At 43.4% G+C, this 13092-nt stretch overlaps 1 protein-coding gene across 2 annotated transcripts in view; it reads right to left on the bottom strand.

The window, feature by feature from the left end:
• LOC102047754 (epidermal retinol dehydrogenase 2-like) overlaps positions 1 to 12124 on the bottom strand; it is a 33147-nt gene extending 21023 nt beyond the window's left edge. The window contains exons 1-6 of one of the 2 annotated variants that reach the window (XM_055705368.1): positions 11948 to 12124; positions 8958 to 9301; positions 3715 to 3846; positions 2644 to 2743; positions 1216 to 1360; positions 514 to 639 (exon numbers count right to left, since the gene is read on the bottom strand). In XM_055705368.1, the coding sequence (XP_055561343.1) occupies positions 514 to 639; positions 1216 to 1360; positions 2644 to 2743; positions 3715 to 3846; positions 8958 to 9278 (824 nt within the window). In that variant the 5' untranslated portion in view covers positions 9279 to 9301; positions 11948 to 12124. Of the gene's footprint in view, positions 1 to 513; positions 640 to 1215; positions 1361 to 2643; positions 2744 to 3714; positions 3847 to 8957; positions 9302 to 11419; positions 11527 to 11947 lie in introns of those variants that run through there. The other variant, XM_005443220.4, reaches the window with a different exon arrangement.
• Between the last annotated feature and the right edge of the window lie 968 nt (positions 12125 to 13092).

The following is a 13092-nucleotide window of genomic DNA, read 5'->3' as shown; positions in this document are numbered from 1 at the left end:
CTGTAGGGTAGGGGAGTTGAAGAAGAGAAAAAAATAACCAAACCAACAAACAGAACAGACATCAGAAGAGTTGTGCAGTTTTATCACAAAATTAAATTTTACCTGGCTAATACTGGCAAAGACAGTATACTCTCTAGAATATAGTACCACTGGTCCTCTCAAAATATCTATTGCACTCATTTGGCAGCCTGAGTTATTAGATCCATTTCCCAGACCAGCCTGCAACACAGTCGGGAGTGCCCTAATGCTGGAGCAAGACACCAGGCATGCAGTTACTAAGGAGCAGGCCCAGTCTCTACAGCACAGAGTAAAGCTGCACCCCAGTGGGGTCAGCGAGGCACAGTTAGAGATTTCTGTCATTGCTATGTGGTCCAAGGGCAGACTGAATCCCTGCAGAACATAATGAAAATTCACACCAACAAGTAAAAGCCTAGTTTGCACTTTTAGTCAAACATATAGCTGAAAAATCCCTGGACAGAAAAAGAGTGGAAAAGAAGGAAAGGCGTAACTTACTGTCTCAAAGGTAATATAAAATAAAGACTGCGTGGTAGCAGCAACATTTCTTGGTCCCTCCGAATAGCAGTGATTATCTTCTCAGCCACATATTCCGACTCCAGAACAGGAAGCAGACGTGGCCACCTGGAAGAGAAGACATTTCTTACAATAATACAAGTTGGTTTGGATTCCCATTTTACTCAAAATAAGTCTCAATTTTGCAGTTATTCAACTGAAAGAAATAAATACTACAAGTCCTGTGAACAACAGAACTTTCATTGTGTTAGGGAGCGAGTGGCCATTGTTATTTTCCCTTTGTATGATCTATAATGAGACAAATCCATATAGTCCTCACATTAAGACACACTAGGCTTTTATTTGGCTCCTAAATTTTGTTATTATACAAGCATATGGAGCAAAGCTATGCCACTGATTTCAGGAGGTGAATGGGGGTTTAGAAACCAGAGAGGACAACTGGAGCATTTGACTTCTGCAGAGGAAAGGATACCAATTACATTTCAGATTAAATGAACAGTAAAGTACCAAGGGCTTTGCCATTTGGGTTGCCCAGTCGCTGGATAGCACTGTTAACACCCATCTGAAGCCCTAAAAATAACACAAGCAGAGAAAAGCGTAGCTTATGATTTTCATAAAGGAAATAGGAATACGTAACATGCTAAATATGCACGTTGCATAAGAACTTCATAAGAATTTACTCACTTGGTTCTACAGCCATCAAACATTCCTGTGTTTATGTAGTAAGGACACACAATTGTGGTTTTAACACCAGTCCTTCTCAGATCTCTCAACTCCAAATCAACTGACTCAGCAAAACCAACTGCTGCAAATTTACTTGCACAATAATCTGTAAAATAAAACAATAATTGCAGTTAAACATTTTAATTTACTAACTAAACTTTACTAAACAGGTTTAGTGAGTCCTACCATTGAACAAGTACACAGGAGCAGTAAGTTTTTGATGGTGACGAGAACATAGTTTTGCCCCTGTTAAGTAACTAGCCACAGTTGTGTGTTTGTGGGGTTTTTTTTTGTTTCGGTTTTATTGGTGGTTTTGGGTTTTTTTTTTTTGTTGGTTTGGTTTTGGTTGTTTTTTTGGGGGTTTTTGTTTTTTGGGGTTTTTTTTTTTTTTTTTCAGTGTACAACAGCAGCACTGTAGTATAGAAATGATATATGTGCAGTACCTGCAGGAAATTACTGTCCAATAAGAAAATACTTTAGAACATAGTAGGAACTGTTTGCAGGATTAGGTTACAAAGAAAATTTGTGTTTGATGCAATTCACCCCTTTACTTCCCCTTTCCTAAATTGACCATTGTTCTACACTGACAGGCAGAGGGTTTCTCATCGCATCCCCTGCTATCACCTTTCCACTCTCCTCTGAACAACAGCAAATGAAATGATCTTTTCATACCAGACCTTATCTTTGAATCCATGCACTAGCTTCTTATGCATCAAACTCAAGCTTCCAAGACTCTCTCATGTGGTTTCAACCTGAAATTCAATTTCTCTTCATTATCGCTTCCTTGAAGCTAGATTTCTTTTACTGCTATGTCACCTTATTTCATTTTCCTTCCCCTTTGCATACATTTTCCAGAAATGCCTTCTGAGTTTGCCCTAGTCTCAACACTTTCTTTCCATCACTGTATGGGTCCTCTTGAATGAATGGCTGAGACACAGAGAATGCAAAATGAGGTATCGCACCTCTGCCTCTGTACCACACCTGAATTTTAGTAGTTCTTTGAGTCAGGGAAACCTGTACAGCATTCTGCTTAGCTTGAGAACATGCTGCAAGAATTAAAAAAGAAGCAAAACAAACAAAGTGTCCTTCTCCCCACCAAATACCTGCAGGTTAACAACATTGACGTTACCAGTTTCCAAATTTCTATATGGCTCCTAGATCCTTTAACTGCCTTGGCAGAAAATCCTGTTTCACAGCACTGCTCAGTACTTGGAAAACTCTTTTGAAAGGAATGATCTGTTTAAGATCATCTGGTTTGAAAGTATGACCATTTGCTTTACCTATATGCAAAGACCCAGAAACTCAAAATCAGGATTTTTTACAGGAGTTTAAATTGCAGAGTTTAAATCAAACTAATTGTCTAAGTGAACATTAGCTTTAATGCTCTACCTGAAAGACGATTGACTCCAGTCAGTCCTGCTGAGCTTGCAATACTAACCAAGTGTCCATGGTTAGAGGCCATCATTGCTGGGAGGAAGGCTTTGTAAGTCTGCAATGTAAGTTAGAGTTCCAATGAAATATTTTACTAAGTAAACTACATGCTATAATATTTTGAACTTGTCTTTTTAAAAAATTTTCCCTGCAGTTTAAATAAGCTTCCTCCTGTGTCCCACTATGGAAGAGGAGGGGGGGCGGGAGAAAAAAAAAAAAGTTTGTTGTTTGAGCTCTAACCTTCAAACACTGCGCTGGGACTTTCCAGGCCCCACCAGTACCAGTACCACTTTCTCTCAGCTAGTTGTTAAGTTTCTTTCAGCCTAAAGCTCAACACTGCAATATTTCAAAGGAGAATTAAATGTTTACTGAAAATTTTATAAAATGGCAAAAAAAAATTATGCCATTACATTCCTTTAATCTTTGTGATGAAATTTATTTATGATGAAACTGAAGCATGTGTTAATAACCCCTTTGCAGTTCTTTATGATAGGAACACCACATAGATGACCTGCCTTCCCTGGAAGGAAGAAAAAGCATGTGAAGTTACGCATTTTGGACAAAAGCCCCACTTATTAAGAGCATTGTCTGAACATGTAGTATTTCTTACCAAAACTACCATAACCACAAAGTAGAACACTAACAGAATTGAACAATTCTCTGTTACGAGAGCACCAACTTTTAGTCTGGGCCTGCTTCATTCATGTCAACTAATATTGAGGGATTGTACATATGACTAACTTCAGAATTTAGCAGATGGTAAACTTCAGTTCCTAAGAGCATTTCTAAATATGAAGCAGTTTTTCTTCCACCCACCTATGCCAGGAGTTCCCAAAGGATCCATTCTTCTACCCTTGTTCTGTTTTACAGACTCCCAGGCACAGAAGGTAATTTCTTGTATAATTTCTGACTGAACTTACAAGGACCTATATACCCTTTCATATTTTCCTCAATTCCAAAAGGTTAAATTAACACTAAAAACATGTTGAAAGGCTCTTTTGGTGTATATATGCAAAGTACAGATATTACCCAGAAGTGTGCCATTATGTTCACTTCCATGCTTTTTTCCACAAGTGAATCTGGACAATCAAGAAACTTCTTCCCAGTTACAATACCAGCGTTGTTGACTAGGATGCTAACATCACCAACTTCTTTTTTAACCTAAAACAAAAAGCCTCAAGATATTATATAATAAATACATGCTTTCCAAGTTTTATAAATGAAAACATATGAAATAGTGCACATTTCAACTAAGTTGACCTTACACATCCAAACACCTCAGGTTCTTGCATATTCTCACCCAACACATTTTTAGAGCTGAGCTTACAACTGGACTTACTCTGGGGCTGTGGAGCCCAACAGCTCCACACAGGCTTCTGCTTTCGACATTTCTGGTTCTTGCTGCAAATGTTCCAGGCAAGCTCTCTGCAATAGGGACTTAACTAATACAAGTATTTTGCTATAATAAATACAACTTAAAACCGACAAACAACTCTGTCTGTAGGGCCATTTCTATGCCATGTGGTGAGGCACAGTACATAGATCCTCAGGTGACTCCATCAGAATCAGGTACATAAAAATCTGTGTGAGGGCTGGAATATCTAAACTTTCACTTCTAAGGTTCCTTGCGTGATACTCAAATCCTGCATTTTCCACAGAGCAACCTGAGCACAGCGGCAGCGTTGCCATATGACTTGAAGGCTAAAGCCAGCTTGCACAGTACTTGAATCTTCACCTGTTGGTAGTGTTAGTTGCCTGCATCCCAGCAGTCCAGGTATTCATCTCTCCCACTGCACAGGGCAGCAGCTACTTAGTAGCATCTTAGTATTTCAGGTATTTCAAGATTCAGGTTGCTTTCCACATATTCCGCTTCTGACTGACTGTTAAACGCTAATGTATTACATAGTAGTTTTTCCACGAGTGGTAACTTTACTTGCATTCCACAGTGCACACATTAAAACACACTTCCCTACAGCTTTCCAGGGGAGCAGATGGAATTTTCTTCCCCCAGTGTGTTACAATTGGTATGGGCAAACAGTCACTTTTGATAAGTATTCCTCATACACATAGGCAGTAAGAAAGACTACCTGTAAAATATTTCCTCCTTACAACCTTTTTATTTATTCAAATATCTTAACTTCAACCAACTCTACAGGTCAGGAACTTAAGAGCTTACATTACCAAACAAAAAGGGTGGGTTTTTTTTACAAGTTTATTTCTCATGAAAACAGCCTAAAAGAACACTATCTCTCCATTGGTATTAGCACTCAGTACAACACAAGAAATGAGAAAACTGTAGGAAGGGTAGTAGTTTGTTATGAAAATTAAACAAAAGCTGTAGGATTCTGAGTAAAGGAAGATTTTTAGGGGTCATACAGTCACAGAAGGCAAAAGCCTTATGAGCTTCTGCAGGTGATGGCGCAGACAGTTGTTTTAGTGTATTTGCTTCAATTCTAACACTGTACCAGAATCCTTGATGTGGTTCCCAGAAAATAAGTTGGCTAAAGAATAATACCTACACATTTTGTTCAGCAAGAGAAGTATAGTTCTCACTTTAGCTCCAGACTGAGAACTTTTATGAACAGACTCACTTGAGAGAGCAGCTATAGGCTAGCTGATATTAAGATACTGTGCTAGCTCTCAAAAGGAGAATGAAAATATTTAATGTAGTATTTGAAGTACAATTAATTAATCTGAGCTACCTGGGAAAAAGGAAGCAAGTACTTTAATTTGTGATTTCCAGATCAGGTGCTAAATACACGCTGATCAGTAGCTTTGGGAAACCATGCTGGGTTTATCCCATCTTGCCATACTGCTGCAGCTCACAGAACACAGCGTTTCCTTTGCTAGGTACCTATAGTGGCTGAAGAAAGCACAGACAGACCAGGTCTGTATAGCAGTAAAGAATTAAAGGATAATCTACCACATATCCTTTATTCCAGCTTAATTTCCTCATCTTCCTTGAACTTGTCCCAATCTTGTCCATGTTTGTTAATTACATAAGAGTTTAAAAAACAGAAAGGAGCCTTGGTAGGATTATATAGAACAGTTATTAATCAGCCAGAGCCCCTCTCCACCTCATTCACTGCAGACATTGTCTGTCTATTCCCCTCTCAAAAATTTGTCATGTAACAATTCCAGTATTTCTGAAGCAGTGCCACATGATCTCCATGTCAGCCTTAGACACATTGCTCTAGTCACCAACCTGAGAATGTACCCCTCAGTACACATTCAGAGACATAAATGCAATCGTTAGTAAATGATGCTTTAATACTGCCTCATATCAGATGATTTAGCAATTCTAGAAGTCTGGACCAGTACCCCAAATCTAACCTTTGGGGCAAAGAACAAGTATCTGAATAAGTGGTCATGTTTCTTTTGTGCAAACAGAAGACAGACAGAGGTAGGGGATGTGGTATGTACAGTTTATAACTTGGTGATTGGAGCATTCTGTTGATGGAAAAGGGAAATAGTGGCAAAAAACTGAACAATCTCTTTACCACCTGTCTCTGCTCAGTCTAAAATATATTCACACTCTGAATAGAATTCAAAGCAGATTTGAGTGCCTTCTTGCAACCCAGGCAAATAATTCCAGCTTTACAATACCTCTGTTCATGTTGCTTCCCTACTAACTAGATGTGGCAGCTCTTTCCTCAGTAAATGGCTGTTTTAATTGCATTCTCCCCTCAGCATGACAGAGCCAAGACAACCAGCCCTTCCAACTTTCTGCTTTGAGGCCAAGTACAAAAGACCTGTACCAAGCCTTTTCCCTAGCTGTTGGGGGCTGGGGTGGATAATGTCAGCTTTCCAGAGCTCTAAACCTCCCCATTTGTACAGTGCAGGAAAGTATGTTACAGGTGTTTGCATTAAGCCTAGGTAAGGCAAGCATTATGCAAACAGCTCACCTGGTTAAACATCTTTTTAAGGTATAAACACTCTTTCTTGCTTGCTTTGGCAGTTATGCCCTTATATTGAAGTTTAGTAGCGAGCAATTCCCAAATATCATCCTAAAGCATCTACTCTTTAATCACAAACCCCTCTGTAACTGCCTACAAGAGCTGGAAGAAAGCACTGGATGTTTTACAAGCAGCATGAAATACCACCAGGAAATCTGCTTCTACTGTTGCTCCTCTGCACAGGAAAGATTCTTAGAAAAGTAGAAAACTGGCTGCAAACCGTCATCTTTACTAGCAAGAAAAAACAATGGATAAGCAAAAAAATACCATGCAAGAGATACCCTGGAAGTAAATGTGAGCCCAGATGCAATTTTGCAACATGATAATGACAAAAAGGCTTTGTTTCTTCACAAATAAGAAGATCAAAAACCAGTTTCTTTTCAAAGCCCTAGATTCTTTAAGTTTAGCTGAACTCAGGGGAGGGAGACATAGGTCAGAGAAGGCCACATCCTTTTTGGGGTTGGGTACTTCTGGAACAGGGACATCAGAAACAAGTTTTAAGCTATAGCTCATGATAGCTAAAAGCTGTCCTTCATCCTGTTAGTACAGTAAGGGAACACCACCACCACATCTGCAGAGCTTTTTTGTTTTCTTCCTACTGAAATGACTTTTTCCCCTTGTCTCTCTGTGTGGCTGATGAAGTACCAGAAGCAGGTATTTAAGGTCCACATACATTTCATTCTGGCTTTGAGACTGTTTTACTGGGCACACAGTTTTCAACCATATCCTGCCCTGCCTACATGCACTCAGTTTGCTACAGTCTTGCAAAACTCCAAGTCATTGTGTGAAGCTGAATCACAGGGAGGGGCGGGAAACAAAACCTGGAGCCCTCCTGTCCCATATTGCAAAGGGTGACACTGAACACTATGAGCCAAAATCTACTTCACCGCATCATGTAAACAATGCCACCAAGCAATAACTAATACTAAAGTCTTGTTACTAATAAGACAGGAAAGTTGTCTGCATGGTTCTACATCAGTTGTCAGCAGGACATGATATTTCTGAAATAATGGTAGTAGGAGATTTTCTTCTATGGGGATCAGGAGGCAGATTATTAGTGAATCAGCTGTTAGTGAACTGCTGACAGAAGATTATAAGTGAAGCATCATGCACTCAGACCCCCTTACCACTTGTTCACTCCTGTCTACGACTATTTTGTCATCCCTAACCTGTCACACACATATGTACACACTTATCTTTTCATATTTGGCCAGAAAGGCTCCGATACTGCTTTTATCCATAGGGCTAAAGTGCTAGCCCTCAAGTCCTCAAAAAAGAACATTACTTTCTGTCTTCTTCATTCCTGTGTCCTTCACACTGCAATATTCCCCCCTCCTTTACTCCTTCCAGTCCATCAGGATGCAGTTACAGGCCTGTGGTGAGGCACATGCAACTGCTCTGCAGGGACAGCAGATGTGCAACTCAGCTGGCATTATGGAGCTGCAAGGGGGACCAAGGGTGACCAGCATTATGAGGATATAAAACCAGCAGTACCAGCCTCTAGCAAGCTCCAAGTCACACACAAGTTTCACTTACCAGAAAGTTTGTTCTAGCCATTTTTGCAGATAGAAAAATGCAGAAGGCTAGAGCTTCTTAAACATTATTCCAGCCAACAGATGTTTCTGAAGACAGCTGAGGGTTTTTTTAAATTCATCCTCAGACATAACACTTACTGTGGAAACTTTCTAGATCAACAGTTAAGTTTAGCAATGTTTTAAGCAAATGAAAACAGGTTGTTATAATGGAAACTGTTAAGCAATTTTAGCTTTTGGCAATTCTACTAGTCTGCCTAAAATATCTAACCACATGCTATATTTACAAAGCTCTTCAGAAAGGAAGAAAGAAATATTTAAGTCTTCAAGATACACTCATTAATTCTGATAAAGCAAGTCTGAAAAAATCTATTCACAGCTGTGGATTTATCTGTAAAGGGGATTAACTGCTTAGGCAGTTTTCAATGTACAGTCTTCAGGGTTTACTTTTGGTAAAAGGCTGCCAGAACTTGGAATACTGCTATAGCTTCAATAAATTGATTTTTCTGTACTTCACCAGTAAGTGCTTGCCTAGTAATTGAATGAATCAGGAGTTAGCCAGCTGAAATGGGCTACTGACAAAAAAAAAAAAAGAGAACCAGCTCTTTTTATTTTTAAAGGAACAGAAGTACACAAGTCAACTCTAAAACTCAGTATTCTTGAAATAGGTAGCATGCACAATACATTCTGAATTAACTTGAATCTCTTGCTTCGAGGTCACTAAAAATTAAATGCACATGCATGCACTCAGAGTAGTGTCAAAGCCACAAGTAAGATACTTTACCTGATCAGCTACTCTGTAGACATCCTGCCTTTTGCTGCAGTCACAGATGTAACAGTGTATTCTCGCTGCTCCATTTTCTCTGGCCAGCCTACTTGTCTCCTTGAGTCCCTCTTGATTGATGTCCCAGAGTACCACTGTAGCTCCAAGGCTAGCAAATTTTAAAGATAACAGTTTTCCAATGCCACTTCCTGCTCCTGTTATTAATACGATTTCACCACTAACATTCTTCTTCCGTCTAGGCACAATCAGGAACACTAGCGACTCCAGCAAGTAATAAACAGTAAGTCCGATTACTTTGAATGTTTCCAGCAAGAAGTTCATCTTGAGGCTGTTTCTTCAGTTACCTGATAAAAGAAAATGTTTACCAGATAGAATAAACCATAAAGATAAAAAATGCAAACATCAATATTTCAAAGCTGAAAGGCATTTTCAGATCCATTCTAAATATTTTCTCTAGTCTGCTTCCGAGCGTTGTCTGAAAAAAAATAATATACATATAGGCTTACATCTGCACATCTGACCCATTTGTCCTGTTTCTGTATCATCTTCAGGTTGCTCCTACTCCCTTCCAGAATGCAGCACACAACTGTTTTACCATTTGGCAGAGGCAATAAAACCACTTGCCATCTCCTGCTTTAGAAATTCCCCACCCCTCACATCACATGTTCCCATCTCTGCTCTGACCAAATGCATAGTCAAAGTCACAGTCTCAACCCTCCTGAAAAACTGCCAGTATAGGGAGCTTCAGAGTACAGTATGCTTATACATCTCCAAAGCACACTAGGTAAATTATGGCTTTCACAACTAGCTTTTCAGCTACTAGCATTACCATTGTTGAGGAAAGCCTGCTTTTGCAATTGAACAAAATCTTTTGCAAAGCTCTTAAGTTTCTTCCCTTCACCTCCCTGCATTAAAGCAAATGTTATGGGCCTGAATCATACCATCTCAGGTATGCATTAAACTTCACAGACTGTATTCATAATAGTAATGCTGACACCAAGCAGGCATTTAAGTCCTTGAAGGAATGTTATTTATTTCCCAGCATACAAAAACCATGCAAGAAATGCACCCTCAGTCAAAGCAGGTTTTAGTCTCTGACTAATTACGGTGTGATGGATTAATACCTTCCTTCTCAGCTGAAGGTAAAGCACACTGGCACTTACACTTCAACCTTTAGCACTACACCCCCAGTTTGATAACATCTCTTGGTTAACATTGCTATCTATGTGTATAGGTAAACATGTTTGACGAGTGCCAAGAGATAAGTTACTTGGATCTCTGCTGCTCTGAGCAAAGATTGTGAGATTTAGCAGGTAGACATACACAAGTTATCATGAGTCTCAGGTTTTGTACGTGGGAAACAAGGTCTGTCCTGAAAAGGGATAGGCCACTGCTCGGGCAGAGCTAGCTATTTCAGGAAGTTTTCTGGCAGAAACATTAGGATATCTTAAAACTATTCCAATAACAGGAAAGCATTTATCAGACGCATAGTAGGTATGGAAAAAAGTTGTTCTTTCTGATAAAGAAAAGTCATAGGGTGAATGTTTTCTGGTGTGAAGGTATGCAGAGGTTCTGGCACAGATGAAAGGCAGTGACACCAATAAGAAATTTTAGAAATATCAAAACAGCACAGGAACATTTTTCTAGAGCCAATATTGACATTATACAGGAAAATTATTAAATTTCACATACATCAAAAAACCAGCGAGTTTTTGGAAACACAAGTTCTTTGATGGCTCTAAGACAGAAGCAACAAATCTTTAAAATAAATTCAGTTGTTGAATGTAACTTGATTACACTAACTTAGTGCACTTAATGTAACATACTCCATTTGTATGAAAGAAGATCGGTATCCCCAGGATAGATAAGGATGTTTTCCCTATGGAAAAACAAGAGGTAATTGCCTTGAAAATAGAGTAACAGTTTGACCTAAACTCAGTTTAGAATTTACATCAGTAATCTATTAAGTAAAATAATAATGTATTAGGCTTGCATAGGGCAGAGGCATATTAGATCTTAGAGAAAGTACCTACTTTATCTTAGGGAAGTAGACTTGGCTTAGGCATACAGACCACAGGAGACTTCCTTAGAACACCAGCCCCACATCCCTCAACAAGATGCCTAGTTTCCACTGACACGTCTCTCGCCTAACCCAATTTTGGTGGGGCCAAGAGCTCTTCATTCTCACTGCATTAGCACTGCTAATTACACCAGCTACTGTGACCAGGAACGTCCACATGGACAATCGAATTTGCTAACTGACTTGGCTGATTTGGGCTTCTCAACTAACATGAGCAGGGATCTACTTACAGGTGCATTAACCCAGGGTACCATTGGCACACATAAGGCTTCAGATCCCTTCTGATGCCGAGTATTGTTTTTTTAATATGCCTACATTCACACAGACCTAAGCGTGGAAGGCTTTTACATCGCGAAGTATCAAAGGCTTTACAACGGCTTACCATACCGGTTCCTTTCCAAGCGCCGGTAAGCTCGCCAGCACCGCCGGGCTGGCACCCGCGCCAGCTCGCGGCTCTCGCAGGCTGCCGGGGCTCCCCAAACCACCGACAGCACCGAGGCTGGCCTCCGACCCACCGGCCTCCTCTGCTAGCCCAAGAGATCCGAGGCTGATGACAAGGCACCTAAGCCGAGCTCAGCAAGCACCTGGAAGGCTGAGACCTCCCACCCCTCCCCCCGAAAGCGCAGCGGTCCTGTAGCCAGCGGCCCGGGGGCCGAGGCACGGCAACGCCCTCCCCAGCACCCGCATGCCGCCGGGCAGCTCGGCACGCCCGGCCTGCCGGCCCAGCCAGCGCCGCAGCTCCCACGCCGGCAGGCTTCAGCCGTGGCGGCCAGCCCGCGGGACCCGGCCCGCCGCCCCTCGCTCCCGGGGCGGGACGCTGCCAGCACGGCTCCCCGCGCCGGGCGGCACCGCACCTGCCCCGGCCCCCAGCGCACGCCCCCAGCACCGGGACCCCCGCGGCCGTGGGTACCTCCGCCTGCAGGGCTGAAGGGCAGAGAGGGCACCCCCGCCTGCCCGGCGTGGCGCAGCGATAGGCGGCGCCGGGGCGGGTGCGAGCGGCGGGCTGAGGCAGCGGGAACGGCAGGGCGGAGCGACACGGCCCGGCCCGGCCCGGCCCGGCCTTTATGCCGGCAGCCCGCCCCGGCGCGGCGCTGACCGGATGCCCGGGGGCGGGGCGGAAGGGCTCCGCGGCGGGAGGGAGCTGGGCCCGGGGCGGCCGCTGTCTGCTCGGGGCTGCTGGCCGGCGGGGCCGGGGCCGGCTGGGCCCGGGGGGCGGGCGCTGCCCTCCGCGCCGGGTCTGGCGGTGGGAGGTTGCGGCCTGGGGGGCGGTGAGGGCGCTTGCCCCCCGGAGTTCGTTGCTGCGGCCGGCGGTCGGGCGAGGGCTGTGCGGACGGAGAGCTCGTCGGGCGGGGGCTCCCGGGGCGGCTCCCCCCCACTTCCCCTGAGTTTTCTTTAAAAAATACCCGACAGCGTTATAGTGGCTTCTCGGTTTTGCGTGTGAAACGGGGACGCTGGGAGGCGGTGGGTTTCCCCCGGCTGCTCCGGACCCGTGCGGCGGGGCTGTGCCGGAGCCCGCCCGGGTGGTCCGCGGCGGGAGCAGGACCCGGCCGCGGTTCCGGAGGGTGGTGCTGCGGGCGAGGAGGGGGCGATTTTGCCTTCGGGAGAAACTTGGAGAAACCCGTTGGGTAGTAGTGGGCTTCGGGGCGTGCAGGGCTTAGGGAAGCCTGAGTGGAGAAGGCGCTGTGCTCGGGGTGGTTTGTGCTCCGTGCGCTTGGGTGCGGAGAGGTGCCCTGGGCCGCCGGGCCCGGCGGCAGGAGCCGTGCGGCACTAGCAGGGTTTCGGAGGGGCATGCATGGTCCTTCCAGCGTGGTGGCCTTTCAGGGGAGCGAACGAGACTTGAGCTTGCAAAATGTGTTTTCTAGCAGTCGTCAGAATAGAGTCATGAGTTTGGTAATTCAGTGAAGTGCTCTGTGTTTACTGCTATAGATACTTTAATTTCTTAAAGCAGTATAGTTTTGGAGGGTTTTTTTTTAATCTCATGCTCATCCTTATGCAGCAGAACTCAAACTGTAAGGCACTGAACGTTCACAACTTCAAGGAAAGTCTGTATGAGGA

Source organism: Falco cherrug, chromosome 3, assembly GCF_023634085.1.
Source record: "Falco cherrug isolate bFalChe1 chromosome 3, bFalChe1.pri, whole genome shotgun sequence".
Classification (NCBI taxonomy): Eukaryota; Metazoa; Chordata; class Aves; order Falconiformes; family Falconidae; genus Falco; species Falco cherrug.
This window is presented reverse-complemented; position numbering and strand designations above follow the sequence as displayed.